At 42.8% G+C, this 19,374-nt stretch overlaps 1 protein-coding gene across 1 annotated transcript in view; it reads right to left on the bottom strand.

The window, feature by feature from the left end:
- The window catches only part of RRN3 (RRN3 homolog, RNA polymerase I transcription factor), a 69,329-nt gene extending 50,161 nt beyond the window's left edge, over window positions 1–19,168 (bottom strand). Inside the window, exon 1 of the mRNA XM_040441445.1 lies at window positions 19,079–19,168. Coding sequence (XP_040297379.1) covers window positions 19,079–19,168 — 90 coding nt within the window. The remainder of the gene's footprint in view (window positions 1–19,078) is intronic.
- Window positions 19,169–19,374: the final 206 nt, after the last annotated feature.

Raw genomic sequence — 19,374 nt, forward strand, 5'->3', positions numbered from 1 at the left:
AAGGTGAAAGATGACCCGGCCCTTAAGGGGTTAAAAATCTATGACTGTTCAAATTAAAAAATGTATTTTGTACAAGCTTCAAAATCATTACAAAAAAGTAAAAAAAAAATTAAAAAATATATAAAAACTTACAAAAATCACCCCCCTTTCCGTATAATAAAAAAATGTATACCTAAATAGCAAAAAATATAATCATGGGTCTCACTGCGACCAAAGATTTATAGATATAACTATAAAAAAGTTATGGGGGTCAGAATATGGTAATGTAAAAAAAAAATGTTTTTTTCAAAGTTTACATTTATTTTTACACTATTTAGACAAAAAAAAAAATACACATATGGCATATCGTTCTAATCGTACTGACCCAGAGAATGAAGGGCATGGGTAAGTTTTGGTGCAAATGGAACGCCGTGGGAACAAAACCCGTAAAACAGTGGAGGAATTGATTTTTTTTCCCTATTCCACCACATTTCGATTTTTTTTACCGCTTCCCACTACATTGTATTCCATAATTAATGGTGGCGTTAGAAAGTACAACTTGTCCCGCTAAAAAAAAGTTATGTGAACAGAAATATAAAAAAGTTATGGCTCAAGGAAGATAGGGAAGAAAAATGAAAACGGAAAAACTAAAAACCTCCAGTATCCTAAGGTTTAATGCCTCATGGACACATCAGTAATTTCCATCAGTGATTTTGAGACAAAACCAGGGTGGCTCTAAACACAGAACAGGAGCAGATCTTGTCTCACTCTAGCAAATTACATTTATCATGTAGAGAAAGTTAATACAAGGCAATTACTAGTGTATTGTGATTGTCCATATTGCCTCCTTTGCTGGTGTGATTCATTTTTCTATCACATTATACACTGCTCGTTTCCAGGAGTTACGGTCCCTGCTGCAACGCAGATATGAGGAGGCTGGGACAGGAGCTACCTCACATGTGCACCTATGCGTACTTCGACGATCTCGGCCACCGGAGAGGCTGGTGCTTTTTCCTATAGTGTTCAAGCACGTCCACCACTGATGGATTAGTAAGTGCCTTGTATTAAAGGGAACCTGTCATCAACTTTATGCTGCCCATACAAACAGCAGCATAAAGTAGAGACAGGTTAGGTGATTTCAGCGGTCTGTCATTTATAAGTTAAAAGTAAGTGGTTGCCGAGAACCAACATCACAATCATTGCAGACTGGGCCTGGAAAAGAGTCACGGCCACCTGAGAAGAGTCCTGGTTACTCATGGATTCCTGCTCTCCTGCTGATGACTGACCGTCTTCTACCTAGTTTTCTCCCTTTCTATCTAGGAGAGAACTGCCAATCATCAGCAGATGGACAGAGAGCAGGAGATTATGAATAACCAGGACTCTTCTCCAGGCCTGAGCTGCAATGGTTATGATGCTGGTTCTCGGCAACCACTTATATTTAGCTGAAGAATTACACACCTCTGAAATCAGCATTTCTGTCACTAATTGATGCTGCCCTCAGTGAGGTCAGCATAAAGTTGATGTCAGGTTCTTTTTAAATTTTTCTACATGATAAATGTCATTTGCTGAAGTGAGACCACCCCTTTAAGTAATCTCAAATGCAGTGCCAAAATATGATTGCATATAGATTGTTTTACTATGTATGGCAAAGTAAAAATAAAGACGATCAGAGGGGAAAGAAGGATGGGACCTGGACACCCAGATTATCCTACAAATATAAGGTAAGTAGGGGTCAGCTCCTGGCATCCCTGTTGAAGAGACCACAGCGCTCTGTCCTCAAGGGATTAATATTACAGCTGTGCGAGGCAGGCACACTCACAGTACCCAATAACTGTACGATTTTGCAGTGAAATCATGTGGCCATCGCTTGCTGTGGGTGGGTGTGCACCTTCTCCAAGATGCTGTTCAAACCCAAAACTGAGATACATGAAATACGCTATTCCACATGTGCGTTATGTCTTTCTGTCCGGCCATCAGTTGTATCATGGATCTACTACACAGGGGCAGACAGGCCATAGACCCTACAGGGAAGTTTCCTGGTGGGCCGATGCCCACAGCCAAATTGCATCAAAAGACCACGGCACTCTGTAGTTATTTTTAGTTGCTTGTTTTATTTCATATCTTTTTTATATATATACACTGCTCAAAAAAAATAAAGGGAACACTTAAACAACACAATGTAACTCCAAGTCAATCACACTTCTGTGAAATCAAACTGTCCACTTAGGAAGCAACACTGAGTGACAATCAATTTCACATGCTGTTGTGCAAATGGGATAGACAACAGGTGTAAATTATAGGCAATTAGCAAGACACCCCCAATAAAGGAGTGGTTCTGCAGGTGGTGACCACAGAACACTTCTCAGTTCCTATGCTTCCAGGCTGATGTTTTGGTCACTTTTGAATGCTGGCAGTGCTTTCACTCTAGTGGTAGCATGAGACGGAGTCTACAACCCACACAAGTGGCTCAGGTAGTGCAGCTTATCCAGGATGGCACATCAATGCGAGCTGTGGCAAGAAGGTTTGCTGTGTCTGTCAGCGTAGTGTCCAGAGCATGGAGGCGCTACCAGGAGACAGGCCAGTACATCAGGAGACGTGGAGGAGGCCGTAGGAGGGCAACAACCCAGCAGCAGGACCGCTACCTCCGCCTTTGTGCAAGGAGGAACAGGAGGAGCACTGCCAGAGCCCTGCAAAATGACCTCCAGCAGGCCACAAATGTGCATGTGTCTGCTCAAACGGTCAGAAACAGACTCCATGAGGGTGATATGAGGGCCCGACGTTCACAGGTGGGGGTTGTGCTTACAGCCCAACGCCGTGCAGGACGTTTGGCATTTGCCAGAGAACACCAAGATTGGCAAATTCGCCACTGGCGCCCTGTGCTCTTCACAGATGAAAGCAGGTTCAAACTGAGCACATGTGACAGACGTGACAGAGTCTGGAGACGCCGTGGAGAACGTTCTGCTGCCTGCAACATCCTCCAGCATGACCGGTTTGGCATTGGGTCAGTAATGGTGTGGGGTGGCATTTCTTTGGAAGGCCGCACAGCCCTCCATGTGCTCGCCAGAGGTAGCCTGACTGCCATTAGGTACCGAGATGAGATCCTCAGACCCCTTGTGAGACCATATGCTGGTGCGGTTGGCCCTGGGTTCCTCCTAATGCAAGACAATGCTAGACCTCATGTGGCTGAAGTGTGTCAGCAGTTCCTGCAAGACGAAGGCATTGATGCTATGGACTGGCCCGCCCGTTCCCCAGACCTGAATCCAAATGAGCACATCTGGGACATCATGTCTCGCTCTATCCACCAACGTCACGTTGCACCACAGACTGTCCAGGAGTTGGCAGATGCTTTAGTCCAGGTCTGGGAGGGGATCCCTCAGGAGCATGCACAGGCATTGTAGGGAGGTCATACAGGCACGTGGAGGGCACACACACTACTGAGCCTCATTTTGACTTGTTTTAAGGACATTACATCAAAGTCGGATCAGCCTGTAGTGTGTTTTTCCACCTTAATTTTGAGTGTGACTCCAAATCCAGACCTACATGGGTTGAAAAATTTGATTTCCATTTAAAAATTTTGTGTGATTTTGTTGTCAGCACATTCAACTATGTAAAGAACAAAGTATTTCAGAAGAATATTTAATTAATTCATCTAGGATGTGTTATTTTTGTGTTCCCTTTATTTTTTTGAGCAGTGTATTTTTCTTTTGTATATCCATCCACAAAAGTAGCCACTGACCAACGTTTCGGTCTAGTCTTAGACCTTGTTCACGGCCTATTGTATAAACAAGTACATATTTACATTAATATATACAATAATAGAAAAAGTTATTTCATAAGTAGCATGTTATCTAGTAGACAATGCAATTCATAGCTGTGACATTACTTGGGGAGAAACACGTCTGTCTTACATGAGAATACATAATGGACCAGAAACATCCAGATATACAGCTTCTGACATATAAATGGATAATCAGCCTAATCTAAAATAGAGAAAGCAGCATCAGATAGACCGTTCAGACAATGGAATAGTGATCTCCAGGTAGAGATGCCAGGGTATAGGTGCAATATCTGTGGAATCCAAACAGTATATTATTAGATAGAGGGTAGTCGTTATATAAGCATTCTTGATCATATATAGCCATGTTGGAGTGAGCATAGTACGGGACGATAGTGACACCAGGACAGTAAGGGCTGTAGTTCATAGGAAATATTTGGATGGTACACTTAGCGTTAATATCAGTATAGTTGTAAGGAGGCTAAACAACTTACTATGTTAAATCAATTACTATGTGTGGACGTTACCTATCCTTAACTACCATAACATAATCATAATCACAGCTCCATTAATCGTAATTAGTCTCAGTGGCTATACATACCTTCGTTTTTGTAGTAGGGAGAATGGTGGATGGTGTGGGTGTGCTGTGCGCCTGTTTGGTTTAAAAGGACGGCGGGGATGACGAGGAGCGGTGTGACCCGCGCCAGAATGATGACGTCATGCGCAAAGCTAGTAATCAGTATCGGGAGCATGGTCATGGGCGGGCGCATGCGCAGAGGCAGGCTGTGGTCTAGAAAGGGCACTGGCAGGCTGTAATTATGCATAGGGGAAAGAGCGCTTGCATAGTGGCAATAGTGAGTCTGGTAAAGGTACTGGTTTGTAATTAGAGACATCGATGGCCCCATTCTATCCCAGGTATCTTGGAAAGAAAGTTATATATAATACATTATATATTTCATATTTATCAGAACCAGTTAGTATCGAACTTAAGTGTAGTAGAATAGTAAGATAGGATAATTACTAAGATAAATAGTGAATCATCCTCTTAGTCTATTTATATATATACCTCTATCAATATAACGTTATAGTATATTCTAATAATGGCATCATATTATATTATATTATATTACCAGTGGCATACTACAGGGTGGGCCATTTATATGGATACACCTTAATAAAATGGGAATGGTTGGTGATATTAACTTCCTGTTTGTGGCACATTAGTATATGTGAGGGGGGAAACTTTTCAATGGGTGGTGACCATGGCGGCCATTTTGAAGTCGGCCATTTTGAATCCAACTTTTGTTTTTTCAATAGGAAGAGGGTCATGTGACACATCAAACTTATTGGGGATTTCACAAGAAAAACAATGGTGTGCTTGGTTTTAACGTAACTTTATTCTTTCATGAGTTATTTACAAGTTTCTGACCACTTATAAAATGTGTTCAATGTGCTGCCCATTGTTTTGGATAGTCAATGCAACCCTCTTCTCCCACTCTTCACACACTGATAGCAACACCGCAGGAGAAATGCTAGCACAGGCTTTCAGTATCCGTAGTTTCAGGTGCTGCACATCTCGTATCTTCACAGCATAGACAATTGCCTTCAGATGACCCCAAACATAAAAGTCTAAGGGGGTCAGATCGGGAGACCTTGGGGGCCATTCAACTGGCCCACGACGACCAAGCCACTTTCCAGGAAACTGTTCATCTAGGAATGCTCGGACCTGACACCCATAATGTGGTGGTGCACCATCTTGCTGGAAAAACTCAGGAAACGCGCCAGCTTCAGTGCATAAAGAGGGAAACACATCATCATGTAGCAATTTCGTATATCCAGTGGCCTTGAGGTTTCCATTGATGAAGAATGGCCCCACTATCTTTGTACCCCATATACCACACCATACCATCAATTTTTTTTGTTCCAACAGTCTTGGAGGGATCTATCCAATGTGGGTTAGTGTCAGACCAATAGCGGTGGTTTTGTTTGTTAACTTCACCATTCACATAAAAGTTTGCCTCATCACTGAACAAAATCTTCTGCGTAAACTGAGGGTCCTGTTCCAATTTTTGTTTTGCCCATTCTGCAAATTCAGTGCGCCGATCTGGGTCATCCTCGTTGAGATGCTGCAGTAGCTGGAGTTTGTAAGGGTGCCATTTGTGAGTAGCTAATATCCGCCGAAGGGATGTGCGACTAATGCCACTCTCCAGTGACATGCGGCGAGTGCTACGCTGTGGGCTCTTGCTGAATGAAGCTAGGACAGCCACTGATGTTTCTTCATTAGAGACAGATTTCATGCGTCCACATTTTGGCAAATCCAACACTGAACCAGTTTCACGAAACTTAGCAAGCAGTTTGCTAACTGTAGCATGGGAGATGGGTGGTCTCGTAGGGTGTCTTGCATTGAAATCTGCTGCAATGACCCGGTTACTGCGTTCACCAGACATCAACACAATTTCTATCCGCTCCTTACGTGTTAACCTCGGCGACATGTCAATGGCTGTAAACAAAGAGAAACTTGCAAATAACTCATGAAAGAATAAAGTTACGTTAAAACCAAGCACACCATTGTTTTTCGTGTAAAATTCCCAATAAGTTTGATGTGCCACATGACCCTCTTCCTATTGAAAAAATAAAAGTTGGATTCAAAATGGCCGACTTCAAAATGGCCACCATGGTCACCACCCATCTTGAAAAGTTTCCCCCCTCACATATACTAATGTGCCACAAAGAGGAAGTTAATATCACCAACCATTCCCATTTTATTAAGGTGTATCCATATAAATGGCCCACTCTGTACTACCTGTCTGACAGTGGTCATTACACCTGTAAGGAATAAAGAGGGGGAGGGGAGGGAAAGACAATTAATATTTGGAAATCCATATTGATCATACATTCAACATATAGGATAATATGAGCATAGAGTTGTCATAGTTCATAGAATCGGTAAAGAGAACATAATAGGATGAAGGTGAGGACATTGTAATCCAGAAGTGTAGATTCATTTACAAGATAAGAGAGTACAAAAGATCAAGTAATGCAAAAATCTAAGTCCCTATTTAATCCATGAGGTGCCAAGGTATTAAGTTCGTAGATCCAGTACGCCTCGCGTTGTTTTAGGCGTGCTATCCTGTTTCCTCCACGTCTTGCCGATTCTACTTGTTCTAAAATTTGAAACTTTAATTGGTTGATCTGGTGGTTTGCCGAAATGAAGTGATGTGGTACTGGTAGTTCGGTTTTGCGACAACGGATGTCCGATTTGTTCTTGGAAATGCGGTCCCGTGCACATTGGGTAGTTTCACCCACATATGCAAGGCCGCATGGACAACGGATCAGATACACGACATATGAAGATGAACATGTGTAAAAGCCTTTTGGGTGGTATATTTTGCCTGAATGGGGGTGAATTATCCTATTACCTCTAATAACATTATTACATTGGGTGCAGTTGAGACATGGATAGGTGCCTGTTTTTGTTGGTGCCAGTGTAGTTTGTTTTAAAGAGGGTTTTATCGGACCAATGTCAGCCTTGACTAGTCTATCTCTTAAGTTTTGTGGTCTTTTATAGCACATGCGGACTGGAGATTGAAATTCAGGAATATCTGGATATGATTCTTTCAAGATCGACCAATGTTTTTTTATTATTGTTTGAATTTTAGGCATGATAGGGTGATATGTTACTACTAACAGAAGACAGGGTGGTAATGGAGTAGTGTTAGAGGGGGGGTCCTGGCGTATTGGAAAAGTTTGTTCTCGTTTGAGTAGAGGAAGTGGATATCCTCTATCCTGAAATTTTTGGGACATTTCTTGTTATCTTTGTTTCTGGAGTATGGGGTCCTTAACAATTCTAGATACCCTTTGGAACTGTGAACGTGGTAGGGATTGTTTAGTGGTGAGAGGGTGGCAACTGGAGTAATGTAGAAGAGTGTTCCGGTCAGTAGGTTTGCAGTATAAATTGGTGGTCAGTGTGCCAGTGGAGGTCTTCATGACGACCGAATCCAAGAAACTAATAGATTGCGGGTCGGTATGTGCTGTGAATTGTAAATCGGGGTCGACACTATTGATGTATAGCAGAAAATTAGTGAATGTATTCTGGTCACCTTGCCATATGCAGAATATATGATCGATATACCTGTACCATGTTAGTGCATGGGTCTGGAATAAGGCATTGGAATAAATCCAGTCCTCTTCGAACTGTGCCATAAAGGCATTAGCGTAGGGTGGCGCCACGTGCGTGCCCATGGCGGTCCCTTTCTTTTGAATGTAGAAGTTGTCACCAAACTTGAAGAAATTGTGTTGAAGCACGAATTCTAATAGACGTATACAGAAGGTCTGTGCTATTGGGAGGAGTTCAGAAGTTCTTAGCAGTATTGTAACTGCTTTGATTCCTTTGTCATGCGAAATGGAGGTATATAAGCTATTGACATCTAGTGTCACTAGCAGACTATCTGGAGGTAGGTCCCGTAGATCTGAAATGATGGATAGGAATTGTGAAGTATCTAGTAGGAAGGAGCGTGTTTGTTTGATGAGTGGAGTTAGTATTTTTTCAAGAAACTTAGATAGTGGTGAAAGTAGAGAATCAGTAGAGGCTACAATGGGCCTACCTGGTGGGTGGGTAAGGTTTTTGTGAATTTTGGGCAGAATGTAAAACACTGGAAGAATGGGATTGTTGTTGAAAAGAAAGGTATATGTAGATTTATCAATAATGTTGAGTTGAAGCTGATGGTCTAGGAATGTGGTAATGTCCTTAGTAAGGTTACTTTCACACTAGCGTTCAGAGCGGGTCTGTCTGATGTTTCATCAGACGGATCCGCTCCTATAATGCAGACGTTTGTATCCGTTCAGAACGGATCCGTCTGCATTATAACTTAGAAAAAATTCTAAGTGTGAAAGTAGCCTGAACTGATCCGTCCAGACTTTACATTGAAAGTCAATTGGGGCGGATCCGTTTGAAGATTGAGCCATATTGTGTCATCTTCAAACGGATCCGTCCCCATTGACTTACATTGTAAGTCTGGACGGATCCGCTTGCCTCCGCACGGCCAGGCGGACACCCGAACGCTGCAGGCAGCGTTCAGGTGTCCGCTTGCAGAGCGGAGCGGAGGCTGAACGCCGCCAGACTGATTCATTCTGAGCGGATCCGCCTCCACTCAGAATGCATTAGGGCTGGACGGATGCGTTCGGGGCCGCTTGTGAGCCCCTTCAAACGGAGCTCACGAGCGGACACCCGAACGCAGGTGTGAAAGTAGCCTAAGCTGAAAGGTAGGATTGTGTTGGACCTGCTCATAGGTGGTAGTGTCGGATAGTTGTCTCTGTATTTCTTGAATGTAGAATAGGGTGTCCATTACAACTATGGCACCCCCTTTATCAGCTGGTTTGATCGTGATTGTTTTGTCTGCCTGTAGTGTATTCAGAGCCATATGTTCCTCACTTCTTAAATTAGATGGAACATGGAGTTCACCATTTTTCAGGGCAATAGTGCTGGTTTTGATTTCGCGATTTATAAGATCAATGAATGCTTCCACACCGTGGTATGTTTTGGGGGGCATATAGTTACTTTTATTTCTCAGGCCCAATGTTTTGATAGATAAGGGAGTGGGTGATGTAACCGTAGGTGGTATGGTAGTTTGTTGTGAGAAATGGGCTTTGAGTCACAGTGTTCTGTAAAATCTATTGAGTTCCTGTTTCAAAGGGAAAGGTCTTAGATTGCCATATGGGCAAAATGAGAGTCCCTTTGATAATACGTTCAGTTCAGCAGGTGAGAGAGTTCGTGAGGAAATGTTCACTATAAGGTTCCTACCTGTGAGCGGGTCTGGATGCCTGTTGGTTTTGGATCGGTGGGTGCCTCTTAGCCCACCTGAGCCCTCCTCACTGCTGCTGGTTTGGTACATACTACTGGTGGCACTATAGGGGTAATTATTAGAGTAAGTCCAGGCAGCAGGTTGACGGTAGGGCTGGATTTGTGCTGTGGCCCACATCTCACCTCTTAAGCCCCTTGCTCCATATCTTAGAAACAATTGGAGGAGGGCAGAACGTGGCAGCCATTGATGGCCCCCACAGAAGGATAAGCTTCTGGGGAGGTATTTTGTGTTGCACTGTGGTATTTGCTTCTGTTGGATGGTATTTTCTGCTGCCCTGCCAACTTGTATTGGCCTAATACTTGTGTTGCCCCACCTTCTGTCAGTTTGGACCCACCTACAATATTAGGGCCACTTTTAGCTTTTCCAAGGCCACTTTAAGTTCCCAGTCCGCCCCTGCTGCTACACCACCATGATTGTATTCAACAGAAGCCAACTCTGTTGTGTAAAAGAAGTAATGAACCAGATATGAATGGAGAATAAACACATTTTATTGGCTTGAAAATAAGAACAGCATTTACAGAGAAAACCCCAAATGGATCATCTGAGGAGCACGTTTACATTTTAGATAGGAAGACCTTAATCCTGCTCAGCCATTGTTCTCAATAGTCCTTTACGCCTGATAGATTGAGTGATGATTGGTAACCACACAAGCCCTGTGACCAAAAATATTAATCCAATGGAAAGGAAGACTGGTCCTAGGGCGTACGGCACATCCAGGTATTTGGTGAAGTAGAAGGTGGTATAAATGATTCCCACTAGGAAAACGATTCCCCCGAAGACAAGCAGAGTGATGGGCTTGTGGTAATAGGACCATTTACTCCTCTCTGTGACAGCAGGTCCCATGAAAGTTCCTCGTGGTATGACTCTCAAGCCCTCGGTGCTCTCCTCCGCCAAAGGCTGTTGTGCTGGACTAGTAGCTGGAGACATTCTGGAGAAAATAATTAGCAGAATGATGGATATATAATGTATAGTTCATAACTCTAGGTCAACCTAATTTCACCAGTTATCGGTTACCTGTAAATATACGTTGCCCTGTTCTCCGTATAGTAAAATCTAATAACTATATGTATCCTCCTGAGTTCACTGCTTAGTCCTCTGTGAATGAATGGGACAGGCCTCCCAAAACAGCCTAGCAGCACTATCTGTGCTTACATCAGTTACTCAGCGTCAGCAGCATCAGTCCCATCACATTCAGCGTAGTGTAGAAGGAGGAAGCATCAGAACAGGAGAAATGTCAGGAAATGGCAAAGACGAGGATGAACAGAAGACTGCTTTGGTGGCCTGGAATTTCTGATAAACCTACATTTTAGAAATATGATCAGGCCAGGTATTTACTGCATATTGTCAATGTATAGTCAGGCAAAATCAGTGAATGTGTCTTTAGAAAATGACCTATTGTTTAAAGGCTATGAACACTTTTGGGGCAATTTATTTTCATTATTGCATTGTACTCATTTTGAGCTAAAAATCATTTTTTTCAATTGGTCTTTATTAAAAAAATATGAAGTCCTTTTTCCTGTACAGAGCTGAGATGCTCTAGAAGCAGCCTGTGGATTTTCTCTCTTTTCCATCAGTTGGGGAGCTGACGGGCTCCTTATCTCTGCTCTCTGACCTTATAAACACTCATTGTAGCTCAGTCCTTATCTTACTGATAAGAATGTGGCTTAAATAAATGTTTATGACCTCTTAGTAGTTTACAGATAAGGTTTATTAGATGTCTGGCACAAAGTGAAAGTACCAGTCACATAGTTAGAAAAACAGTTAACCCTTTGTGACAGAACAGCTCAATATTTTGAATAAAGGCAAATTGAAAATATGATTTTTAGCCCAAAATGAGTAAAATGCAATCATAAACAAAAATTGCCTCCGAAGGTGTACATAGCCTTTAAATCATGTTTTTATGCTAGAAATATTTTTTAAAGAATTTTAGAAATCTTAGGCCTAATAATAGGTGCCACTTCTAGGTCTACGGATCACTTTACTGCAGTTATCTCCTTATTATTACAGGCATGATTAGAATGACAGATATCACCCTAAATATGGATACAACGGGATCCACCATTGTCATTAGGTGGTATCACAGCTTATCTACTCTGCACAGGTCATAGAGCATGCCTAGAAAACTCTCCCAGTGTTTTAGACTTTAACATTTTTCATTGTTATTGTTGTTTCCTGTTGACTCTGTAAAATCAAAATCTCTTAAATAAAGATTAAAATAAAAAAAACAAGGAGTCAGCTCCTGTCCATTGTGTCTATAGCCCATGGTGGCTGCTGTGAAGAAATTTTCTAACTGTTGTTAAGAACAGGTCAGGCAAGATGGCCTCTATAATCATGCTTAGGAAACAGAATAAAAAATCTGCAATCAGAACATAAAAACAGATTAGAAAAAAAGTATATGTGTCTCTTTCTGGTTTTAACTGACAGAGAAAAAAATTTGGTGTCACATTCCCTTTAACACAGGTATGGTATGAAGCATTTTTTAAAGTCAGATTTAGGGCTCGTGCACATGATCCAATATCAATTCAATGAGTATAGATCTACTAGTACATCCCAATACATTTGAATACCATCGAAAAGTTAATTTATTTCAGTAATTCAATTCAAAAAGTGAAACCCATATATTATATAGATTCATTACACACAGAGTGATCTGTTAAAGCCTTTACTTATTTTAATGTTGATGATTATGGCTCCCGCAAATTCTCAACCTAACCCTTTCCCTCCAGCCCTACTGGTAAAGACATACTTCGAAAACATTACATACAGCACCACATACCTCTTACATCCAGTGACATCTTGTCTCTGCAGAGTTTGACACACAGACATCTTAGTCTCCTACATTTCCATCCACCCATATTCTGAACACCCCATCCTGCCACCCCCAATACTGTTCCCACTATGCTCCCCAATACTATACTGTAGAAACAGATAATTCCCCTGAAAATACTATTACCACACAGATAGTGCCCTCTTCAATAATTATTGGCACACTCATAGTTAAAACATAATGTCCCCTAAAACTAATTGTGCTAAGCTGATACTGTGCAAGGGTGCCCCCTACAGCATTAGTGCTCCTCAAAGTCCCACCAATAAAAATAATTATCTGCCAGAGTGTATGGTGGCAATTGTAATAATGCCCCCATTGTGCCCATACTAGTAATCATGTTCCCCGTAGTCCCCCAGTAGTAATAATTCTCTTTATAATGTGTGCCAGTAAAAAAATGCCCCCTTACATGGTGAGCCAGTACAAAAAATACCCCCTTACAATGTTCACCAGTACAAAAAAATACCACCTTATAATGTGTGCCAGTGCAAAAAAATACCCCCTTACCTCTCAGATCAGACCCCCATATGAGATCCTCAGACCCCTTTATCAGTTTCTCAGACCTCAGATCAGAACCCCATCTCAGATCATCAGACCTCAGATCAGACCCTCATATCAGACACCCATATCAGACCTCCATGCCAGACAACAGATCAGAGTCATACCCACATATCAGATCCTCAGACCCAAGATAAATTAACTTACCTCTCCTGCTCTGCCGCTGCATGGTCTTCTCCTGGCCTGCGCTGCACAGTCACCTGACTACGTACAGTGTTAGGTCATAGTGCACCCTGTACTTCCTGACACTGTACGCAGTCAGCACATAGCAGCATGAGACAGGAGGAAGACCAGGGAGGATGGGTATGTATAGGCAGTGCTCACAGTACTTCACTCACCGCTCCACCTGCATACTAGTGAGAGCTTCCATTAGCTTGATAAGACACACTGCGTCTTATAAAATGAAAGATGCATTTCTGGCAAGGGGGGCACACAGCTTAGGTGCCCGGTCGCAATTGTGACTGCAGCGACCCCTATAGCTACGCCACCACTGCTCATGGTGTCACACTCTAATCGGCTGATAAACACAAAACACCTGCAAAGGTTTTCTAAAAGGGTCCCTCATTCTGGTTTAGTAGGCTACACAATCATGGGGAAGACTGCTGACTTGACAGTTGTCCAGAACACAGTCATTGACACCCTCCATGAGTGCTGTATACAAGCATATTAATGGAAAGTTGAGTATAAGGAAAAAGTGTGGTAGAAAAGGTGAACAAGCAACAGCAGCCTTGAAAGGATTGTCAAGAAAAGCACATTCAAGAATGTAGGATAGATTTACAAGGAGTTGACTGCGGCTGGAGTCAGTGCTTCAAGAGACACCACACACTGACGTATCCAGGACATGGGCTACAACTGTCGCATTCCGTGTGTCAAGCCACTCATGACCCAGAGATGTCTTACCTGGGCTAAGGAGAAAAAGGACTGGACTGTTGCTCAGTGCTCCAAAGTCCTGTTCTCAGATAAAATGCTAAATTTATTTTAATTTGGAAATCAAGGTCCCAGAGTCTAGAGGAAAAGGGAGAGGCACACAGTACAAGTTGCTTGAGGTCCTGTGTGAAGTTTCCACAGTCATTGATGGTTTGGGGAGCCATGTCATCTGCTGGTGTTGGTCCACTGCGTTATATCAAGTTCAAAGTCAGTGCAGCTGTCTACCAGGAAATATTAGAGCACTTCATGCCTCCCTCTGCTGACAAGCTTTATGGAGATGCTGACGTCATTTTCCAGCAGGACTTGTCCACACTGCCAAAAGTACCAATTACTGGTATCACTGTGCTTCGTTGGCCAGCAAACTCTCCTGACCTAAACCCCATAGAGACTCTTGTCAAGCAGAAGATGAGAGACACCAGACCCAACAATGCAGACAACCTGGGCAACACCTCAGCAGGGCCATAGACGAATGGCCTTCATGCCACGCCACATTAATGCAGTAATTCATGCAAAAAGAGCCCCGAGTGCATATACTTTACATACTTTTCACTAGGCCAACATTTCTGTATTTAAAATATTTTTTTTTAATTGGTCTTATATAATATAATAATTTTCTGAGACACTGACTTTTGGGCTTTCATTACCTGTAAACCGTAATCATAAAAAATAATGCTTGAAACAGATCACTCTGTGTGTAATGAATCTATATGACATATGAGTTTCACTTTTTGAGCTGAATTACTGAAATAAATAAACTTTTTGATGATATTCTCATTTATTGTGATGCACTAGTAAGTATCTAAGTGTCTCCCTGATTTTACAGAGAGGCAAAGCTGCTTTTTTACTTCCTGCTCTGCAGCTTGCTCCATCACGTCATATTATAGAAGTATACTCCAAAAGGGTAGATATGGCACAGAGGCACCAAATGGGTGCACCCAGGTACCCCTTGTAAACCTAACAATGCTGTGTACATGGACCCTAGTACTAATGCCATGGAGTTCAAGGGAATGAGTGCAAATTACATTCCTCGTGGATTCAGAGCTGTGTGTGAGATGAACAGGTTTGAAATCCTTCTCTATTCTATACACCCGGTATCATATATTATGCTATGTAAAAGCATAGATTAGATAGATAGATAGATAGATAGATAGATAGATAGATAGATAGATAGATAGATAGATAATTAGATAGATTGATAGATAAATGAGAGAGATAATTAGATAGATAGGAGATAGATAGATATTAGATAGATAGAATAGGTAGATTACTTAGACAAAGATAGATTAGATAAATTGATTAGATAGATGATAGATTGATTTGACATATACAGGTGAAACTTGAAAAATTAGAATATCGTGCAAAAGTCCATTTATTTCAGTAATGCAAATTAAAAGGAATTGCATTAATGCAACTTAAAATTAGAATTTTGTGAAAAGGTTCAATATTCTAGGCTCAAAGTGTCACACTCTAGTCATCTAATTAATCCATACCCCCTGAGCAACGGGGACCTCAAAATTGAGACTTTAGGGTTTCATAAGCTGTAAGCTATAATCATCCAAATTATAACAAATAAAGGCTTGAAATATCTCGCTTTGCATGTAATGAGTCTATGTCTTATATTAGTTTCACCTATTAAGTTGCATTACTGAAATAAATGAACTTTGCACGATATTCTAATTTTTCGAGCTTCACCTGTAGTAGCCTGATTAGCTAGATGATGGACAGATAGGTCCCTATATGAAAAACAAAGATAACTTGGTTAGGTAAACATTCACACTACGCTCTGCATAAAAATAATATTTCCTGCACACTGTAGCTTCTTTTCTGTCACATTACCTTATCTGTGAGACAGATCCGGCTCTTCCTGCAGCATTCCTTATAGACCTTGTTTTCCCAGGCTGCGATCACTGGGCTGGGGATAGTTTACAGAAGGATATGACATATTTGTATATTTTCCAGCCGTGTAGGAGTGTCCCGGAGGATGATGGGTCTGTAGTAATCCAACACCTTTCCCTCATGTACTGGCTTTTATACAAATGTGTATTGTCAGACATCCTGTATCTGGCTTGGTGGACGGCTTGAGAGAGCGGAAAATATGTTTCAACAATTAATAATGGATTTGTGAAAATGTTATTGTTCTTACTACATTTCTGGTATTATACTATATTATATTATTTTATTATATTATTATAATCCTAATTTTAAATCTATACAACTAGCATGCACAGTTACAGTCCTGTTCATTTGCTGCCAGAATAACCCGATTCAGGTGAACAGAACAGATTTTTAGTGGCAGAAATTTCTACAACAAATTATTATTATTATTTATTTGAAATCTCCATTAATTCCATTGCGCTGTACATCAAGAGGAAGGGGGGGGGGGCCATACATTTTTTTGCTATGGGGCCCAGTCATTTCTAGCTACGCCCCTGATTGGTAAGATTGGGAAGGCACTGGAGCGATAGAGCGCCCTGCTGTAGGAGAAGCCGGCGGGAGATGAAAGGAGGAGGGGCCAGCTCCTGGTGGTGTCGGGCACACGGCGCAATCATGACGGTGGAGGATCTGACTGAAGCCTAAAGACCAGACATCAAGGTAGACCTGCAGAAGAAAGTGACAGCGCAGTATGGGATGTTGTCACGACCATGGTCATGGTCGTGACTCCTAAACCTCATGCTGTTGCCTACGGTCTCGTGTGGTTGTTTCAACCACAGGTGAGGGCCGCTTGTATGTTGCCTCACTTGTGGTTGCCGTTGGCAACATGTTCTTATGATGTACTTGGCAGCATAGCAGCCTGAGCTGTTGCTTGGCAGCTTGCTGCAATCTGCATGAGGTTGCACCTGGCAACCTGTCTTTGTAGGTGTGCCTTTTTATTGGTTTGGTGATCACAAGGTTTTTGTATGTGTGCACGTCCCCTTTAAGTGGCTGTCTTCCCTTCCCTGGTGTGGGAAGGGTTAATTCCCTTCCTAGTGTGTGAGCACTGGGTGTGTCTGTGTGGGTGTGGCTACTTGGGCCTATATAGCCTCTGCTGAGAGCAGTAGTCAGGGGGGTACTTCAGCCATGGTCAGCTGGAGTCATCCTCCTACCTAATACCATCTGCCAGTGAGGGCCACCCTTGTGGTCATAGCAAATGTTATGTGATGTTTAGTCGATGTTGTTTTCCTTTTGTTATTTAATGCAGCTATGGATCTGGTTTCCTGTCTGTATGTGTGTTGGCTGTGTCCTTTTAAGTATTGTGTGGACGTCAGCGTGTCAGCACAGGGATCCAGTCAGCAAGGCTGTGGCAGGTAGGTGGAACTTGTGCAGTTCACCTGCCATATCCATAGGTCTGTTTTTGTATCCCGTTTCCTAGCAGCTTGGCCAGTAAGACTCCTGTTCCTCCGTGTCCAGGAGGAACGGGCTGTCTACCCAGTTCCTAGCTCAGGGATCGGCGGAGGGTCAGTAGGGATCCGAGGTTCCTGAGTATGAGCCCTCCTACCATCAGGGTCGGCTCATGCAGCTAGGAGTCAGGGTCAGATTAGGGAAGCTCTAGGAGGTGACCTGCCCCCTATTTCTGTCGTCCTGGCCAAGAAGCCACTAACATCTTCTGGCATCGCACGGCTGAGGGTTTCTTCCATCCTCAGCCGTGACAGATGTATACATGTGTGTAGTGTATGTAGTGCAGTGTGTGATCATCACATACTGCACTACATACATTACACACATGTATACATCACATGCCCCCTCACAGTAATAATGCCAAGATATGTGCCCTCTTCACAGACCTAATGCTCACACATGCCCCCTCACAGTAGTTATGCCCAGATATGTGCCCCCTCACAGTAGTAATGCCAAGATATGTGCCCTCTTCACAGATGTAATGCTCACACATGCCCCCTCACAGTAGTTATGCACAGATATGTGCCCCCTCACAGTAGTTATGCCCAGATATGTGCCCCTCACAGTAGTTATGCCCAGATATGTGCCCTCCTCACAGTAGTTATGCCCTGATATGTGCCCTCCTCACAGTAGTTATGCCAGATATGTGCCCTCTTCACAGTAGTAATGCTCCCTCGTGCCCCCTCACAGTAGTTATGCCCTGATATGTACCTTCCTCACAGCTCACAGTAGTTATACCCTGATATGTGCCCTCCTCACAGTAGTTATGCCCAGATATGTGCCCCCTCACAATAGTTATGCCAGATATGTGCCCTCTTCACAGTAGTAATGCTCACACGTGCCCCCTCATAGCGTTTGCATTTCTTTCTGCCAAAGCTACCTGGTTCCGGCCCGCAAAATTTATACCAAGTCTAGTGCGGCCCTCAGACGAAAAATGGTTGGGCACCACTGGGCTAGACGGATCCGTTAGGCTCCGCATAGTCAGACGGTCACAAAAACGCAGCAAGCTGCATTTTAGTGACCGTCTAAAAAACGCAACGGAGGCCAAACGCAGCCAAATTTATGCATTCTGAACGGATCCTTATCCATTGAGAATGCACTGGGGCTTAACTGATCAGTTTTGGGCCGCTTGTGAGAGCCCTGAAACAGATCTCACAAGCGGACCCAGAAACGCCAGTGTGAAAGTAGCCTAAAGTCTTAATAGTCTGGAATTTCTGATAATCTGGCAAGTTGGCAGTCCTGAGCATGCTGGAGGATTACTGTATATATTCTTATAGGGAGTTTTTTTTCTCAATAAAGGGGTTGTCCCATGAAAACTATTCTACATTTTTCAAACCAGCACCTGGATCTGAATACTTTTGTAATTGCATGTAATTAAAAATTTTGTACAGCCACTAAGTTATTCAATATAATGTATCTGTATAGCGCCACCTGCTGATTGTATTCTTTATTCCCTTACGTCCTACCAGCAGCACAGATGGGGTTAACCACCCCCCGTGGACAGGTAGGACTGGCGGAATTATTAATGAGCCCAAGTAAATAAAACAATTAAACAATTAATTAAGTATCCCCTATAAAGGAGGGAATCACCCCCAGCCCACTGTGTTTTTTTTCTGTCCTCCCGGACAGGTGGGCTGGCGGTCATCCCCTCTTTCTAGGGGATCTTTCTCTTTTCCCAGGTGCCTAGGGGTTTTAGCCCATATTTTTTTCCCCTCAGGAAATATTTTTCCGAGCTTTTTGCCCAGTCTTCTCTTTTAGCTACTTTGGCCGGCAGCTTACCTGCTGTCGGCTCTGCGCGTTTGCTCTTTGTTTTCGCGTCTCTCGGCGGCATCCTCGGTCCGGTTTTCCGCAGCCGTTGGGCGCGGCCATCTTTCAGAGGTGGCGTCGGAGTGGCCTCTGACATCACTTCCGGGTTGTCCTTGCGGCGTGTTTCACGTTCACCGGGGATATTATTATTGTTATTTCTTTCTTTCCTCCTGTTGGGAGGATTTTTTGTTATTCCTTGCCCTGCTAGGTAGCATCGATTTATATGTTTATACAGTGGTTATTTTTTTCCTCTGGGTCCAGCCTCTTCC

Source organism: Bufo bufo, chromosome 7 (genome assembly GCF_905171765.1).
Source record: "Bufo bufo chromosome 7, aBufBuf1.1, whole genome shotgun sequence".
NCBI classification, from domain to species: domain Eukaryota; kingdom Metazoa; phylum Chordata; class Amphibia; order Anura; family Bufonidae; genus Bufo; species Bufo bufo.